Genomic DNA, 19,207 nt, shown 5'->3' on the forward strand with positions numbered 1-19,207 from the left:
ACTGCTACCATGGTTTTGGTTCAGATCACTGGCACGTTATGAAATAGTCTTTATGTACCGAATCATACTACTTTTAACCCACCATGGACCCAGGAACTGGATAAATTATACACAGAGTGGCTGATTCTGACTGAATGGGTCTTTTCAATATTTCTCAGGGAACCAGTATGGCAAGTGAGGCTCAACGACAGCTTCCTTATGCAGGACACTACAGGGCAGCGATGTATGAGTAACAGAGCTTCTTAATCAGGCAGCTGTAATGATTTACCTTCACTGGACCTTTGCCTTAACCTTGTTCCTGTAACAGTTTCATGTGAAACACTCCTTAGAAATAAAGGGTCAGCATTATTATTGTAGAAAATTTCAACTCAGATGGCTAACATTTGCCAAAGTTCTGATGCACAACAGAAAAATCTGGTCTCAAAAGGAAAAGTGGTAATCATCATGGGGGATGGTACTGAATATGTGCTCAGAGAGAAGCTGCTGTAGAGAGCCTTCTGCCTATTCAGAACATAGAGATATTGTCGTGGTGCAAAACTACCTCCCCCCCCCCTCCCCCCCGTTTTAAAAACTTTAAAGGAATAAGCAACATGCTCAAAAAACAGGTCTAGTTACTTCTCACTAAATGAGAGGGAAGAAAAAAAAAAAGCCTCACCAAGATCTTGTTTTGATTTTTTTAATGACTTAGTGTAACAAACCCAAGCAACCATGAGCAAGATAACTGGACACATATATTCAGTAACTACAGCTGTGTTAGTCTGTAACTAAATTGCGTGAACTGACCTCAATACTTGTTCCCTCCTTACTCTTCCTCCCTGATTTGCATGAAAGATTCATATACAGTGCAGCTCTGAGCAACTGCTCAAAGTCAGTAGAAATATTTTCGTTACCTTCAGTAGGAAATGTATGAGGCCAGGCATTGAAACAAAAGACTTTTCTGGCCTCTATTTGAATCTCCTGTACCTCAGCATTTGCTTTCATTGATCAAAATACTTTTCCTAATAGATTAGTATTTTTTTTACTAGCAGGAATCCTCTGAGAGTTGATATATTTTTCCTTTTGACACAACTGCTTATTTCAAAGGCTGTTACTTGATTCAGATGTAAGATGTACATGATCCAAGATATGCAACTTTAATTTATAATCTAATCATTTAATTTGATAGTGCAAATACAAAACTGGCAATTAAGTGAACAACAAAAAAAAATTCTTATAGGACAACCCTGTTCAATCCTTACTACTTCAGAAGGACTCTTCGGTAAATCCTGTTCAAAACCCCACATTTTCTGTCTTGTGTTAATAGATTGATCCCATGAAGAAGAACAGAATTTTATAATTCATTGTGTTGAAGACCTTGAGAAATTCTGCTGGATAAGTCTTGCAAGTGCTTCTTTACCTAGCAGGAAAACAAAATTTTTAAAATAAATTTTAGTAAGACAATGAATTATCAGTATCATATATTCAGGTTTTGTTATCAGTATATGTGACAACAGAAAGAGCTGAGATAAGGGAGGACTCAGGCATTTTAGAATTAGGTCTGTAAAAAACAACTACATGTATCCTGTACTAAATATGGAGGACAGGTGTGCCTTAAACTCCCCCTCCAGAAGTCATTCAACTTGCATGAAAAATCAGCACTGGATAATCTACATACCCTCTACTGCTGAGTCAAACTTTCAACATGTATGTACACTGGGTTTGTACAGACCTTATATCCTAGTTCTTTTGTCTTTTCTTCCAGCATGGCATATTTCTCTCTGTTTCTGTTCAGATGATCCTTATCTCCAGTTCCTTCTACATGCTTCAGTTTCTGGTGTGAAATCTCTAATTGTTTCTGATAATGATGGTGTTTTTCAATTTTTGCTTCAAAGTGTTTCAGCTCCTCCTAAGACGAGAAATACAAACAGCTTCACAGGATTTTCTTTCCAAGGCTTCCTCTCTCTTTTCTTGCCAAGACATCCCTAATGCTTTTTTAACTAAGTCAAGCACAGAAAGCTTTTTCAGTCCCCTGCTTCTTAAGAATGTCTGGACAATACATTATCATCACCACCCAGACACCCAATTTTGAAGGCAGGTGCTGAAAACATCCCACTGCAGAGTCCTCAAAAGGAAACTGCTGATGGCTGTGAGGTGCTAGGAGATGATAGCAGGGAGTACCAAATAAAAGTTTATACATAAGAATAGTCGACTGGGGGGAGGGGGGCAGGCAATTTTTAAGAGAAGCCTCCTTTCAAAATCAGGTCCTGGATTTTCAATTTTCTGCTCAGATGTAAATGTCTTCTGGGTTTGCAGTCTGCTATGATGAATCTGAAATAGGATGAACGAATTAACAAACAAAAAGCCCTCTTAGTTTGTCCCAAAGACAGTGACCAGACTAATTGTCATGTTCAGGGACGTATCAGATAACCTGGCACACTGCAAGGGGGACCAAAGAACACAGAATGTCTCTACCCATCAAAGCACATTCTTGTTTTGCTACTTCAAGATAGTAAATTCAGTTTCTCTGCGTCTTACGACATGCCCTCTGTGAAGAGGATATGAACAGTTCAAACTGTTATACCACAGTTCTATGCATTACATCCAGAAAAACCCAGACAAACCCTACAGTGAAATCCCTCTGTTTGACAGAGCCCATTTAAATCTGGTCACTGGTCTGTTTCAGTCCTGGTGGCTGACAAAATTCCTCTCATTTCAAGACAATTTAAAAAAAATGTATAAAAATCCATCATCCTAATAGATCTTCTTCAGTTTTTAAAGCAAAGGGATTTTGTTTTCAACATTTCTGACAAGAAAATAGTTTCCTTTTGCTGTAGAACATCCCAGTCTGTTTTACATACGTACTCTGCTCTGGACCTCATTTGGGATTTTACTGCTCTGATAAATCATTTTAGCTGCTCCTCTCAGATGATGTACCAGCAGAGCAGCACTCACGTCTTTCATTATGAAGCCCATATGAAGGTTGGTACTGTGGCCAGTCAGGAGAAGACACAACTTCAGCTGCTCAAACAAGGCTGAATGGAATCAGCACATGATTTCTTTGATTCTGCTTTCATGGACTTAAAATAGGCAGATGTTTCATTGTGATTCTTACTGTCTTATTTTGTTAGGGTGTCCCAACATTCACAGTAACAAGACAGATCTGGTCTGGTGAAGAGGGTTTGCGTGAATGAATATTTCTACTAAAACAGTAACATTAATACGTAACTATGTGCTCTTGCTTATGGAATTGGGTTTTTCTTTTTCACTGTAGCGGATATGAAGGCCAAATCTACCTCTCATGCAATTGTACATTCCTGACCAAAATGTCCCACTGAGGTCAGCAGAAGCCTTGTTGCAGCCTTCAGCAGGCTTTCCTCTGACACTCTTACAGGCGGGGCCACTGAAATCAGTGCAGTTAAAACATTTGCTTGATAAGAGAATCAAGCTGCATGTGAGTTAAAAGAAATAAGATGGATCTTTGATATCTAAGAGAGACAGATCCCTCTCCCAGGCAGTTAAAACTCTCTCATTACCTTATCCAGAAAAGAAGCTCAAGGTGTCCCTAGCCATGTCTTGGAGGGTAAGACAACATTGTAAGTACATGCAACTCCATGAAGAAGCCCTGAAGAGTTACTTCTCCAGGCTATCAATCAAAATCTATTCTGACAAACCAATAGAGTCAGATGAAAAAAAAAACAACCCACATTATCTCAATGCAATTTGAATTAAATAAAACCAGTATGAAACCCACAGGAATTAATTTCTACAGTATTTCCTTGAAAAGCCATCTTTATCTCAATACTTTTGGATTGGTTCCATGCAGCTCCAACACAGGAAGTTAGCAGTGCAAGAGGTGGGCATGAGAGGGAAACTGTTGGGTATATAGAGTACATTGCTTCCCAAAGAAGTAATTACACTAAGACATTGGGTAAGAGAGGGAAACCTGGTGCATTGGAAACAAACAAGCAGAGCCTGATCTTGGCCTCTTGAAGAATCTGCTTGGTGTGGTGCCATGGGATGAAGCGCTAGAGGGAAGGGGGGTCCAAGAAAGTTGGTTAATATTCAAGGACCACCTCCTCCAAGCACAGGAGCAATGCATCCCTACAAAGAGGAAGGCAGGCAGAAAAGCCAGGAGGCCTGCATGGATGAACAAGGAGCTTCTGGACATGACCAAAAGGAAAAAGGAGGCCTATAGGGAGTGGAAACAGGGGCGGATAGCCTGGAAGGTATACAGAGGAATAGTTCAAGCAGCCAGGGATCGGGTTAGACAAGCTAAAGCCCAGATAGAACTAAATCTGGCCAGGGACATTAAGACAAACAAAAATTCCTTCTTTAAGTATGTCATTGAGAAAAGAAAGACTAGGAAAACTGTGGGCCCTCTCCAGAAGGAAACGCAAGAACTGGTTACCCGGGACAGAGACAGAGCTGAGGTACTCAATGACTTTTTTGCCTCAGTCTTCACTGGCAAGGACTGCAGCCACACTGCCCATGACGCAGAATGCAAAGATGAGGATTGGGAAAATGGAGAACCGCCCACTGCAGGTGAAGATCAAGTGCGAGACCACCTGAGGAATCTGAAGGTGCACAAGTCCATAGGACCTGATGAGATACATCCGCGGGTCCCGAGGGAGCTAGCAGATGAGGTCACTAAGCTACTAGCCATCATATTTGAGAAGTCGTGGCGGTCTGGTGAGGTTCCTGCCGACCGGAAAAGGGGAAACATAACCCCTATTTTCAAAAAGGGAAACAAGGAAGACCCAGGGAACTACAGACCAGTCAGTTTCACCTCTGTGCCTGGCAAGATCATGGAGCAGATCCTCCTGGAAACTCTTCTGAGGCACATAGAAAACAAGGTGATTGGTGACAGCCAGCATGGCTTCACCAAGGGCAAGTCACGCCTGACAAATTTGGTGGCCTTCTATGAAGGGGTTACAGTGGCAGTGGACAAGGGAAGACCAACTGATGTCATCTACTAGGACTTGTGCAAAGCACTTCACACTGTCCCACACGATATCCTGGTCTCTAAATTGAAGAGACATGGATTCGACAAATGGACCACTTGGTGGATAAAGGACTGGCTGGACAGTCGCACTCAAAGAGTTGCAGTCAACGTCTCGATGTCCAAGTGGAGAGCAGGGACGAGTGGCATTCCTCAGGGGTCGGTACTGGGACCTGTACTGTTCAACATCTTTGTTGGTGACACAGACAGTAGGGTCGAGTGCACCCTCAGCAAGTTTGCCGATGATACCAAGCTCTTTGGTGTGGCAGACACGCTGGAGGGCAGGGTTGCCATCGAGAGGGACTTGGACAGGCTGGAGAGGTGGGCCCAAGCCAACCTCATGCAGTTCAACAAGGCCAAGCGCAAGGATATCTGGGTCGGGGCAATCCCAAGCACAAATACAGGCTCGGTGGGGAATGGCGGGAAAGCAGCCCTGAGGAGAAGGACCTGGGGGTGCTGATTGATGAGAAGCTCAACATGAGCCAGCAGTGTGTGATCGCAGCCCAGAAGGCCAACCGTATCCTGGGCTGCATCAAAAGAAGTGTGGCCAGCAGGCCAAACGAGGTGATTCTGCCCCTCTACTCCACTCTCGTGAGATCCCACCTGGAGTACTGCATCCAGCTCTGGAGTCCCCAACATAAGAAGGACATGGACCTGCTGGAGCGTGTCCAGAGGAGAGCCACGAGGATGATCCGAGGGCTAGAACACCTCGCCTATGAGAAGACGCTGAAAGAGTTGGGGCTGTTCAGCCTGGAGAAGAGAAGGCTCCGGGGAGATCTTATTGCGGCCTTCCAGTACCTAAAGGGGGCCTACAGGAGAGCTGGGGAAGGACTTTTTACTAGGGGTTTTAGCGATAGGACGAGGGGGAATGGCTTTAAACTAGAAGTGGACAGGTTCAGATTGAACATTAGGAAGATGTTTTTCACTTTAAGGGTGGTAAGGCACTGGAACAGGTTGCCCAGCGAGGTTGTTGTGGCCCCGTCCCTGGAGGTGTTCAAGGCCAGGCTGGACGTGGCTTTGGGCTACCTTGTCTAGTGGGAGGTGTCCCTGCCTATGGCAGGGGGTTGGAAATCGATGATCTTCAAGGTCCTTTCTAACCTAAACCATTCTATGATTCTATGATCTTTTAAGGATTTAGAATAGGCAACACTTGCTTTCACAGGATTCAGAATTTTCATTTTGCTGATTATAGCAGAACCATGCATACAGCTAGTTACATACATGTTTATATATCTGAAATATTAAGAAAGCAGCATGACTCTTTTTTATGGCATCTGAAGAGCAGTACAGAAGTGGCTGCACTCAGAGTAACATCAAGTGTTTCTTTACATGGGAAAATACCTTTCCACAAAAGATCTAACTGGAATTTTACTTACCCGAAAAGATTCAAGTTCTTTCTCTGTGAAATTGGCTGATTTGGCCATGTCCCACAAATCAATCACTCTTGGTTCTTCAAATTCTAAACAAACATATACCATTAAATGAAAACCTGGACACAACGCTTTTGTGCCCAGCTTCTATTAAAGATGAGCATGCTTTCTCACATACATACACAAAGATATATTAAGCACTGCATTACTAATGGGCCTACTATCTAGATGAAAACGGAGAAAAATCCAAGTACTTAAAACTACAGTATTGATGTGGCAAGTATTTTTAAAAAGCATAAAACACACTAGGAACTGAATAGTGGCATTGCTTGCCCCGCATGTTGTCTTGCTTACCGGCCCTCCTAATTTCATTTTTTAAAAATGAAATTAATCCCAAATAAAAATAAAAAACACTGTATCATACCACTGGTTGTATCATATCCCTGGTGACTGACTTTACGCAAACGCTCAAACCCCTGATTGATGCTTCTTAGCTTGTCTTTGAGTTCTCTGTGTTTGTTGTGCAAGATTTCCTCTTTCACCAGGTTCTCTTCAGATGGGTTAATAACATTTTTGTGGATATCTGTTGAAGAAGAAAGTGTTATTGATTGTGGGCCAAATTCTGATAGGTCAAAAGCTCCAGAAATCCCCCAAATCTGAGGTGAATAAAAGACAATAAGTTCTTAGCATTTGAGCCAAGCATAAATAAAGCATCAATATCACACTCTAAGAGGCAGTAATTCCTTCTGCAGGTCAATATTAAGATCAATGCCCCTCGGTGCTCTGGAGGGTGATATTACAGGAATGCCTTTTATCCCCTACTGGCTACCAGCCAAGATTTTAAGAAGGAAATGTTTGTATTTTCCTAGGTTAGCAATATCCCAAGGAATTGTGATAGGGATGGTTGATGAGTCCTGTGCCCTCTTCCCTGGGCATTTCATGAACCAATCTGGACATCTGATGCTGAAATGGCTTCTAGCAGCTTCCAGCTTGGACTCTACAATGCAAACATCAAACTGCCTATAAGCTTTAGAGTACTCTGGCTCTAACAATTTTAGCTAGGATTAGTACAGCAAGCTGGTTTTCATCTTCGATGCTTTAATACAACTCAGGCTCAGTGCCTAAGATATTCAAGTATATCCTCTTGGGCTCCCAGCTGGTGAGATAAAACATGCATGTTCTGCAGACTTTAGGACCACATTTTGCAGCAGCGGATCAACGCAAGCTGCATAATTTCCAGTAAAATACTACGGCCATCATTGCTAATCTGATGGCAGCTTCCCTGCTTGAAACACAGGCAGAATCAGAAAACTGAAATGGCAACATTTTCATTAGCTGGCAAGATTTTTGGCAGCTAATGCAGAACTAAACCCAGCAAGTATCTGGAAATGTCAGCATCTGCAAGCAGTGCTGACAGAAATGTTAGACTTCAGAAGTTTCAAAGAAACTTGGAAACAATGGAGGCAATGGGCAGAGAAAAGAGTTGTACTGATCTTGAAACATGAGAGAAGTGTTCAGGCACCTTCGGTTCTGCTCACGGTCTCCAGCAGAATATTATATTCACGAATCTTTTCTTTGTGATGCTTAAATTCTCGCCAAAGCTTATCCAACTCCTCATCAGAGAACTTCCCAGAGGTCTTGGCCTGAAAGAAACGAGCTCATTATGCTTTCTAGGCCAAGTGCTTTTAAGTGCACTCAACTGCCAAAACTTCTTCCTACTTCCCACCACATTTAGAAAATTATTAAGTCCAGCTTTTCCTTAAGATCTTTTGTTTTAAATCCCTTTATATTAGGATGAGGTCAAGATTTAGACATTGACAGATATGGTGGCTTTAATCATGTCAAAAGGAAGTTTGCTTCAGATTTACAAAGCTAGACCTGCTATGAACTACCCAGTGAAAAGTGTCTGCCATTTCTGTTCCATGGGAAACAATTTAATACAGAAATAAGGACCATAGAGCACCATATGCAACTGTAAAGGGACCGTTTGCATGAGTGACACAGCCTGATATTAAGCACAGTCTTTACTTAATCTTACTTTACTGGCAAGTGAAGATTTTATCCTGCCATGCATGTGCTCTGCAGTGATTTGTTCCTCGCTGAACTACTTTTTAGCAATTAGGGAAGCACTGGTCAGACAGCTGGAGCACTACCCACAAATCTGGTGACTTATTTGCTGCAATGCATGATCAAAAGGCAATGTTTCTGATACCTATTTAGCCCCAACCCTTTTTTTGCTTAGGGAATGTTTCTATCTAATGCACTTTACTGTTCACCAAAGCACACAACATCATGTCCCTTACCAGAGCTCTATCTAGTTACAGTAACATTTTAAAACCCAGCAAATCTTTTTCTCTGCTTTACTACCACTGCACTAGACTGGTGTAAGAATTCTTTGCTTTACCTGACTACTTGTTTCTTAGAACTTCAATTATTTAATTTTTGAAGATTATGACTTCACCAGTTTTGACTGCCCAGACTGACAGTACACTTTCTATTTCTTATGCTTTAATGCAAATCCTGGAAATTTTCACTTGAATACCAGGTTGGGTATTTCTTTACCTGGAAATCCTGGAAATTTTCACTTGAATACTAGGTTGGGTAAGTCTTTATTTAACACCCCTCACTATACATTTCACTTTTAAACAGTCTATGAAATGGTTCTATTTTAAATGCACCTTTTTAAAAAGGCCCAGAAACAATAATAAGAAAAAAAAAAAAAAAAAGAAAAGCACCATAGGTATACTACCACACAGTGTAATAGTCACACAAAGGGAAATCATGAGTTCAGTGAAATCTGAGGAAAAACTTTGTTTGTCCTCAGTGAACCCAGGATCTTAACCTCCACACAGACTGATGCGGGTGTTTTCTTTGGCAAAGAGAATCTGCCACACCTGGTGACCTGGATGCAGGTGGTATGCCCTCAGGGCACAAAGATGGGAGCTACAGAGCACAGCATCTTAGCCAGTACTTAAAAGCAGAGTAGCAAAGCTATTCAGTTACAAGTCTGGGGGCTCTCAGAAGATACAGACAATAGTTCAATGAAGAAACACTGATTTCCTACACTCGTTCCTGGAAACCTTACTCACCTTGCTCCATAATTTTTCCAGTCTTGGATCTTCTAGCGTATCACTTTCTGTACCATCCTTAATGTAGTTGGTATCAACTAGTTGAGAGTCCTTCTTTCCATTCATTCCATATTTAGTCATAATGACTGCAAAGGAATAGAAGATACAGAAACATTAGAACCAACCATGGATGTATGGAAGATGAGAGACTGGCTACATTCCTGACTTGCAGAGCTGGATTTTGCAGCTCACAGGGGAAAAGCTAACAGTTTAAGACACAGAGGTCCCATGTTTAATGACCTCTTCTGAAAACATCAGGAGCAAAGGAATCTGTTGCCTCCTGCAGCTCCCTACTGACTTCCAAAGAATTCGTGTGTGCTCAGTGGAAAGACAACCTGTTATTTAATAGTTCAAACACAGGTGTCTAACCACGCATGCGTCTGATGCAAAGTTTAAAATCCTTCTGCAAAGATAACCCTTACTATTTAAGTTGTGTCTAAGTTTAGCTTCTTTCAAAGCTATGCCTTACCATTCAAGTTGCGTCTGAGTTTGGCTTCTTTCTCTCCATCTTCATCTAGCCCTTCAGCCTTCAATTTCTTCCAGCTTAGCTCATCCTTTTCTTGTATTTTTAGATCACTGTGCAACTCCGCCAGTTTCACAGCAGAGAGATGAAGCTAAAAAGAACAGAGAAAGGTTTGTATTCAGTTATGCGGAGTCACCTCTTGCTGCAGTGTCACCTCAGAAGCCAGCATAGATGCGTAGCCAGTATAGCACAGCATTTTTAAAATTTACTCTAATGTTATGTATCCATCTGAATTAAAGGGCCTTAAGGTATGAGCTGCTGCATACATAACATCTCTTGCCTACGAACATGGCTATGTCCCCGGCATACTAGTGTTAACAAAGAGTGATCATGCAGCCTTCTCTCTCAGTTCCTCAGCTACCTGGACAACAGCAAAATTATGTAAGGGCTAAAAATTTGTGTCTTTCTTTGGTGTTCCTTCAAGTAATATTTAAATGGGATTTCTCCACCACTTTTCACGGGACCACCTTCTAAAAATGATTCTGCCTTAAAAATGTCCAGTACCGGTAACAAAGAATGTAAAACAATAATTAATTAAATCAATCCAGTTTCACTAATTCACAAAAGACAGTAATGACCAAAGTTCTCAAAAAACATGCCATTGCCACCACATGTGCTTTCTTGTGGACCACCTTCTAACCACATAGTTATAGTGAGTTGGCAAATTTTATTTGTCAGTGTGGTTTTGCAGACTACCAGGACATTGAGGATGGCCTTGCAGGTCAAAGAGCTACTTCAGTGGCAATTTTTACTATGATCAAAGTGCAAAATTTTCTAAGAGCACTTCTTAACATGGTTTATATGCATTAAAAACATATAAAACCTAGAGGTATTCCTGTCCTGCATAACAGAACAGAAAGATAAAATACTGAGGCTGAAGCTATGAAAAAAAAAAAAAAAAAAAAGAGATTTAAATGGATGATAGGTTAGCTTGAAATTTTGTGAAATACAGAGAAAACAGGAACAGAGACAATGACTAATACGCAGTTGGCTAAGCAGCACTGCTATAAATTGAGCCTGAACTTCCAGATTTTAGACACTTCAGTTACTCAGTTTAAAACAAAAAAAAAAAGTAACAAATTATATTAATGCTTCAGAACTTCTTTTGTGTGTGTGTGTGTGCATGTTAATAACAAGAAAGTGAGGTAAGGAAAAGCTCAGAGAAGAAAGGAGATAAAAAACATGAGCAGTGTGACTTCCAATACAGTTCTGCCTGAGCAGTTTGAGTCCTTCTACTTCCAACCACTGAGCAGCCAGCTCCTGGGAGCTCAGATTCAGCTCTTAACCACCTGGGCTCATCTGTCCTAGGACAAGCTTATTTACTGGAGGGTTTTTTTGTCATTAAAATCAAATTACAGATCAGAAAAAAAATCTCATTTTCAGTGAGGAAGCAGTATATTTAATAAACAGACTCAGAACTCAGTATCACTTTTAAACATCAGAATTATAAATGAATGGCTGAATCTTTTCAAGTAAGTGTCAGCAGGTTATTTGAAAGTAACTAGGAAAAATGTCATTATTTTTGAGCTAATGCACTAAATTCCTATTGACAGGAATTCAGGAAGATACTGTTTCTGCTTTCAGCTTAGGCTGTCCTATTAATTAGTCTTGTGCTACTGAATATAATAATTTTAATTTTTAAATTAAGTTGTTTTCCTGTATCTTGCTCTTGGCTTACTGAAATAATTTACTAAAATCCAGAGTACTTAGAATCACAGGTAAATATAAAAGTTATAGAAGACATTAAAACCTCTGATCCCTCTAATACTAAAGCAAAGCAGCACCCCTATTGTCTTCTTTACCATATACTTTTGGGGAACTGCTTGATAAAAGCTAAGCACTTAGAAGAAACCACTTTATTTACAATTTTTAGTATGTGCTAAAGTCAAAAAACCTTAATCATGTACTTATTTGCTTTTGTGGAGCAGGATGACCTGTACAGCCAGTGTCATTGCTGCAGTGGCACCAAGTAACAATGCTTTGCTGCGCAAGAAATGCGCGATGATGCTTCATAAGGAAGACAGAGTGAAAAGTTTGCTATAAATTGTGAAGAAAACGACTGATCATCTCAGTAGTTTTGTACCCTAATGTCAGCATTCAAGTAGGTAGGCTGAGCAAGTCCAGGGAAAAAAAAATCACCAGCAATAAACTTAGATAACAATTAATTCAGCACCTAAGTACTGCAAAATAGGAAAATATAATGTTTTAAACATATGACTTTATCATCAGAGACACGCTATTGTATAAAAGATTACACAATACAGTTTATGTTAGATACTCTCTGCAGTTAGTGCAATCCCATAAACACATACAATTTTGTTTTCTAAAAAGTTCCAGAGAAGGCTATCAGAACTTGTAAACATAAAGTTTGGAAACATCTCATCATCAATCAAACATTTTAAACTCTTAATAAAAACTAAGGAACTACATTAAGCCCATTGCTCCTTAAGGAAAAAGAAGAAAGATTCTATTCGAATTTCTCCCAATTCCAATAATATTTTTCTGATTCTCATTTAGTATGAACTCAAGTAACTGTCCTTTTAAACATTATAAATCCTTTGAAACCTGCTGGAAGCCCCTTGCCTGTTCCATTTATATAACACAGAAGTAAATACATAGGCTAATTTTAAGTATATAGTTCAAGAACTACTTTCTTCAAGATCATCTCATGTAGGACCCTGAATGACACCAGATAAAAAATGTCAACAGGTAAGCCTCCACATCGCTTTACTAACATCAGTCAAATGTTGGAATAACTAACTAGAAGTGAAGAGCTAAGTTTAATGATTAAATGACAAAGCACCAAGTTCCTTACACACATTCCTTAAGCTGCCTGAACATTAACATCCAAGATAGGTACGTGGCAATTCTGGGAATGAGTGCTGGAAAACTGTGAAACATTACAACAATTAACTCAATGCTGTTCACCTGACTACAATCATTACTTGCGGTATTATTATCTACAGCCTTGATTCCGAGAAGAAAGGGTTCTTTTACTACAAATTTTTTAGGTGTTAACATGCCCTAGATTCTGGAGCCCACTGCTGCTCTGGGATGGCCAGGAAGCCCCGATAACAAGTGATGCTAGAACTACACAAACGGCAACAACCACAGCATAGTGGACTGTTAAGAGACTAGCAGGCCAAACCACATACCTTGTGAAACCCACGTAACGTTTGTCATTGGTTCAAACAACTATAGAATTAGGGACTAAGAAGAACTCTTGTATTAAAATAACTTTTAAAAGTTTTTATATAAAACATATACCTATGAAAAGAGATGCTGGAGAAAGATCAAACCCTCCCTTCCTTCCTTCCTCAGGGAAACAGGAAGGAATTCTGGCTTCCCAGCTCCTGGCCCCCAGTAAGTAAGGGTTTTTGGCTTTCTGAAGGACTGCTCATTCAGCTCTTGATGCTGAATCCATCTTTTATGTAAAAACAAAAGGAGTTCCTTATTTTCAGTACTATCTCTACCACTACCAAAATGAAGGAAAGAGAGTGCAGCACCGGCACTCGCAAGTATTTCAAAGCAGGTCTAACACACAGGCTTACTTGTCCTCTTACTCCAGACTTTACCCAGGCATACAAAAAAATCACTTTCTAAAATGCAAACTGGGTGTCAATTGTACTCAAAATTGAAATGTAGATGGTGGCAAGTTTAGTTCGAGTAGGTGTTACCTCTCTAAAATCTGGCTTGCATGTATAGAATTTACTAAAGCTTAGTTTTTTACTCTGATCGAGTTAACTTCATTTTACATTTTAGCATCTTAGCATAGATGATGTAAAGCATCTCAAATTTGAATTTCGGAAGATCTAGGAACAAAAATGAAAAAACATTGTAACTGGGAATAAGAGGAAATTGACGAAACTATCATTATAGTTTATTTCTAGTCTCCATGTTGTTTCTTCTTCAACTGTCAGTTCACAGCTGAAGTTACATTATCACACACTGCCCAATGCTCCATCCCATCTCCCATCGAGGGAAGGAGTATTTTTGCTATCTTCTTTTGGCACTTTGGGAGGCAGCATTATGGCAGGGGTTCTATTTTTTTACTAAACCCAGAGATGTCCTGCCTCTAATTCAATCTCTCAGGCTGGGGAAAACCTAGCCAGGATACAGAAACTCCAGGATTAATAATAACTATATTTCTTTGCCTGAAAGAACTGAACCTTTACCAGCCATGACTCTAACTTCCATGCTCCACAGTATTCAGAGCATGAATACAGGTGTGCAGTGCACTCCTCCCCTCCTCTTGGAGCTGCTCTGCTTCACTGTAATTAAATATTTCCACTGTAATTAAATATTTTTACTGCATTTTCACTTTAATTAAACATTTTTTTAGCTCAGAGTGAGAGAAACTCAAGTATTGCTATCAAAATTAAGGCTCTCATCAGGGAACGGTGATACCCATTTGCTGGTCCACTTGCATGTGACTACATCACTTGGTATAAATGAAATACCATAGGTGACATCACCACCAAGGTGGCGGGTTTCTTACTCTCCTGTGCAGTGAGGTCCTGTCCTATGCAAAGGAGGAACTAAGGCCAGTGCCTTCAGACAGGACAGGATGACAGCATCACTCCACTTAAGAACAGGGCTAAAGCATTCAAGCTGTGGGTGCAGGAGCCAGCCTCAGATCCCCCACAGTACCACACAGACTTCACTAGCTCTTCCAATTCCTGGGCATGTCATGGAATCACGGAGTTTTCAGAGTTGGAAGAGACCTCTAGAGATCATCTAGTCCAACTCCCCTGAGAAAGCAGGATTGCCTTGAGCACATTACTCAGGACTGCATCCAGGTGGGTCTTGAAAATCTCCAGAGAAGGGGACTCCACAACCTCCCTGGGCAGCCTGTGCCAGTGCTCTGTCACCCTCACCATAAAGAAGTTTTTCCATGTATTTGAATGGAACTTCCTATGTTCTAACTTGTGCCCATTACCCCTCGTCCTGTCACTGGGAACCACTGAAAAGAGCCTGGCTCCATCCTCCTTCAACCCACCCTTTAGATACTTGTATGCCATAATAAGGTCTCCCCTCAGCCTTCTCTTCTCCAGGCTAAAGAGTCCCAGCTCTCTCAGCCTTTCTTCATAAGGGAGATGCTCCAATCCATTAATCATCTTAGTTGCCCTTCGCTGGACTCGCTCCAGCAGTTCCCTGTCCCTCTTGAACTGGGGAGCCCAAAACTGGACATAGTATTCCAGTTGTGGCCTCACCAGTGCAGAGTAGAGGGGGAGAATGACATCCTTTGACCTACTGGCCACACTCTTCCCTATGCAGCCCAGGATTCCATTTGCCTTTTTGGCAACAAGGGCACATTGCTGGGCCATGGATAATTTACTGTCTACCACAACCCCCAGATCCTTCTCCTCCAAGCTACTTCCCAGCAGGTCCGCCCCTAACCTATACTGGTGCTTTACAGTCTTCCTCCCCAGGTGCGGGACCTTGCACTTGCTCTTGTTGAACCTCATTATGTTCTTCTCTGCCCAGCTCTCCAGCCTGTCCAGGTCACGCTGGATGGCAGCACAGCCCTCTGGGGTGTCAGCCACCCCACCCAGTTTGGTATCATCAGCGAACTTGCTGAGGATGCACTCTGTCCCCTCATCCAGGTCATTAATGAATATATTAAACAAAACTGGACCAAGTATTGACCCCTGGGGGACACCACTGGTTACAGGCCTCCAACTAGACTCTGTGCTGCTGATCACAACCCTCTGAGTTCTGTCCCGCAGCCAACTCTCAATCCACCTCGCTGTCACCTCATCTAGCCCATATCGTTTAACTGCTGGATTTAAACATGGGAAGATCAACACTTCCCATGACACTGGTACATATGGCAGGAGAGGGGATGGAGATACATCCTGAGGGATGACCTTACACAGCACCGTTGTTCCCAGCGGCTGGGACAGCCCCCAGGGAGCGGGGCTGTGTGTGTCCCACTCTGAGCTGCCCGTCAGGGGCTGCCAGGCCTGAAAACCAAACAAGAGCCACCGCAGCCCGGAGGCCCAACACCAAGCCAGAGCCTGCCGAGGCGATGCCGGCCCGGACAGCCCCGGTTTCTCCTCACACATTAGTCCCCCCGCGCTCCAACCGCCGCCCGCGCCGCTTCTCCCCCCGCACCCGGCCTCCTGAGGCGGCTGGCAGGGAACGAGTGTCCGAAGGGGCCAAGCCCGATCCTGGGTCGCCCCTCAGAGCGCCGCCATCGTCCCCGCTCCTCCCGCGCCGCCTGACTCACCCGCTGCGCCTTCTCCCAGACCTGGTTCAGCCTCACCACCCGGAACTCCCCGGCCTCCCGCCGCTTGGTGCCGCCGGCCGACAACCCCTCGTTGGCCTCCCGGGAGTACTTGCTGGTCTGGACGCCAGCGGCAAGGAGGAAAGCGGCACCGAGAACCGCAAAAGCCCACGGCGCCGCCATGTCGCAGTGGACGGGGAACTACAAGTCCCGAGATGCCGTGCGGCTTCCCGCCCTCAGGCCCCGGAGGGGGGGCGGCCGCTGAGAGGCGGGAGAAAGGGGTGTTTGTGTCGGGGAACAAGCTGAAAATCCCGTTTAGGTCGAAAATGTAATGTCTGTTTTGGAGTCTGGGTAGCGTGAGAAGAGTTAGGTTTGGGCTGTTTCTCTTCAAGCGGCTTCGTGTCATTATCCTGAGTGTTTGCTTCACAAAATGTGGAAATACGCTAAATGTGGCCAGTTTTTGTGGGTTTTTTTTTTGTTTTGTTTTGGGTGGTTTCTTTTTTTTTTCCAGCCTGTAGTAACTGCAGCGAATGATTCCCTGCACCGTGTGTGCCCCTGAGCGAGGTGTTGCTATCAGGAAGAGGGGGCACCATGGGTCTAAACACCACCCCATAGATCCAACAAAGTTTTTAGGTATTTGCATGGTCATCAAGAGTACACAGAAGAAGAAAAAGCAGCTTAGGAAGGGTGGAAAGCAAGAATGGAGACCAGTTCCCCAGTAGTCCCTAATGAGGGGAAGAAGGACTCTGTCATCCCTTGAAGGTGACAGGGGAGGACGCTGCTACCCAGGAGAGCATGAGGGGTTTGATGGTGTGGGAAGAAGGAGTGCTGTGGGGAGGGTAGTAACGAGTAGATCAAGTCGTTATCCACGGGGTCACCTACAAGAATGGCCCCGAGGCTGGTGGTGTGTGCTGAGAGTGTAGCTCCTGGGCAGGAGTGCCGTGTCCTGCATGGCACCAACCACCCTTCACAGTGGTGCCTCCTCGGGTGGGCAGCCATGAAGTGTAGTAGGCAATGGGAAATCTCTGGAGGTGATTAAGTCAAACTGTATTAAGAAAAAAAAAAAACAAACATGATGCAGTGAAAATGCCCAATATTTAATCCAGGGTTGGTATATGTCCTCCCTGGTTTAAAAAAAAAAAACTGCTAAAATTGAATGCTGCTATGAAAGAAGTGCAGGAGATGTAGAACACGCTCCGTGTGGGTGTTTCTTTGGGGAAGGTGGTGAAGAAAGCTGTTCCTGCTCTTGTCTTCTTGATGAATCCTCTTCTGCACACAGCAGAGCTTGTGGAGTACGGGGTCTTTGGCATAGTTGGGAATTTCTGAGTTGAGTTTGTTTAGCAAGGTGGTGGTGGAGTTACTTTCCTGAGCCTAGCTGGTGGTGGAGGCAAAAGTTTGCTTCATAAATACACCTCAAATCTCATGTGTGACCTTGAGCAAATTAAAGCATAGCTCTGTAGTACTGTCAACATCAAGCCTTCATGCATTATAAATCAGCCCTATGAAAACAAATAGATCGCCTAAACTATAATGAGATTTCTGAGAACAATGCCCTGGGGAGGATTTTTACTGGACTCTCATTTTTGCCTTGTAAGCAATATAAAGGTCTTGTCTTTTCTCTTCTGCAGTTTCTGAGTCAATGCAGAGATTCTCAGTCATATGAACCTAGAAGTTGTTGCTATAAGACTAAATTGCAGAAGTGGGTAAAAGTATTGCAGTATACATTGTGGTGAAGAGCAATTGAAGTGAGCATTGAAGTATACATTGAAGAATAGCAAAACGGTGATGGGAAAAGAAGCCTATCAGCCTTACCCAAATCTTGCAGAGGTCTCCACATGAATTTTAGGATTTAAAGCTTCTTTTAGTCTCATTGTTACAGCATATGTATGTATTGTTGAGTCATTCTGGAACAGATAGTTTCTTCTTGTCTGTCATTTGAAATATTGATTGAGTTTTCAGGCTCTCTGCAAATAAATTCAACCTCCATGCTATATAAACTCTTACAGGTTCCCACTCTTTTTCATGTATTGAGTGTTGTTGTGCATAGCTTTATTCATTTCTTTGCTTGAGTTTTTGAGCTACACTGGGAACATTTTCAGAAATAGGTAAGGGATGCAGCACCATTAATTTTGTTATGCTGGCTTGCTGGGTCTCATTCTCCAGTGCCCTTACATCTGTGTCAAGCGATCACTGCTTGGTATTGCTCTGTACGTCCTGGCCCAAGTGCTTCACTCCTGCAAGTAAAAAGCCAAAATAACTGTATGGACTTCTGTGTAGAAACTTTGGATTTCCATTGGTGTTGATGAGGCCAAACTCCTCATAGAGTGCCTCTTAGTGTAAATAAGAAACAAGCAGTGGGAGGTAATGGGAAATCAACTCCATTGTTTCCCTTTCCTGTGCGCTTTGGGTCAAATTCTCTCTTTATTTTTCCTTAGCACAGTTGGAAAGCAGCTCAGCTGAATCCCCAGGACTGTGCCAAAACCTGATATAAGCAGTGGAAGTGATAAGCTATTGTGGACTCTATTGTTTGCATTGTTCCAGAGGGCTGTAGCTGAGTTGATGGACCATTGCGTATTGTGTATTCGTTCTTTATTATCCTTATTAAAAGAGAAACATTAACAAAACACAATGTAGACCATATTCAGAAGTCTGTCTTCTGCCCTCTGCTCACTTGAAAAACAAAATTGGAGATCTTTGGAATGAGGGTGACATTACAAAGCAGTAAAAAGATCAGAGAAAGTCTTAGTTAAAAGAAAAACAGAAGAAAGTTTAATGACATTTATGGAACAGTGCAGGATTCCTGGTAGAATAAAAGAAAGGAGTACTTTAAACTTATGTTCAGAGGCTTGAATGTGACTTAAATTACATTCTTCTGACTACAGTGTCAGGACATCTTTTCATTTAAGGGTCAGAGTAAGAGCAGGACCGGCTATTTCTGGCTTTAGTTGTACCAAAACCAGTTCACCATTAAATTTGTGT

General features: G+C 42.4%; 1 protein-coding gene across 1 annotated transcript; it reads right to left on the reverse strand.

Annotated features, from left to right (window-relative positions):
- Window positions 1–675: 675 nt before the first annotated feature.
- LRPAP1 (LDL receptor related protein associated protein 1) lies at window positions 676–16,427 on the reverse strand. The gene is made up of 8 exons (XM_082482790.1): window positions 16,232–16,427; window positions 9,946–10,090; window positions 9,438–9,562; window positions 7,871–7,991; window positions 6,773–6,931; window positions 6,355–6,437; window positions 1,709–1,885; window positions 676–1,396 (listed from the first exon to the last, which is right to left on the reverse strand). Exons 1-8 carry the CDS (start codon window positions 16,409–16,411, stop codon window positions 1,331–1,333), a joined length of 1,056 nt encoding a protein of 351 aa, XP_082338916.1. The 5' UTR covers window positions 16,412–16,427; the 3' UTR covers window positions 676–1,330.
- Between the last annotated feature and the right edge of the window lie 2,780 nt (window positions 16,428–19,207).

This window comes from Vanellus vanellus (assembly GCF_965231255.1).
Source record: "Vanellus vanellus genome assembly, chromosome: 4".
Taxonomy (NCBI): Eukaryota; Metazoa; Chordata; class Aves; order Charadriiformes; family Charadriidae; genus Vanellus; species Vanellus vanellus.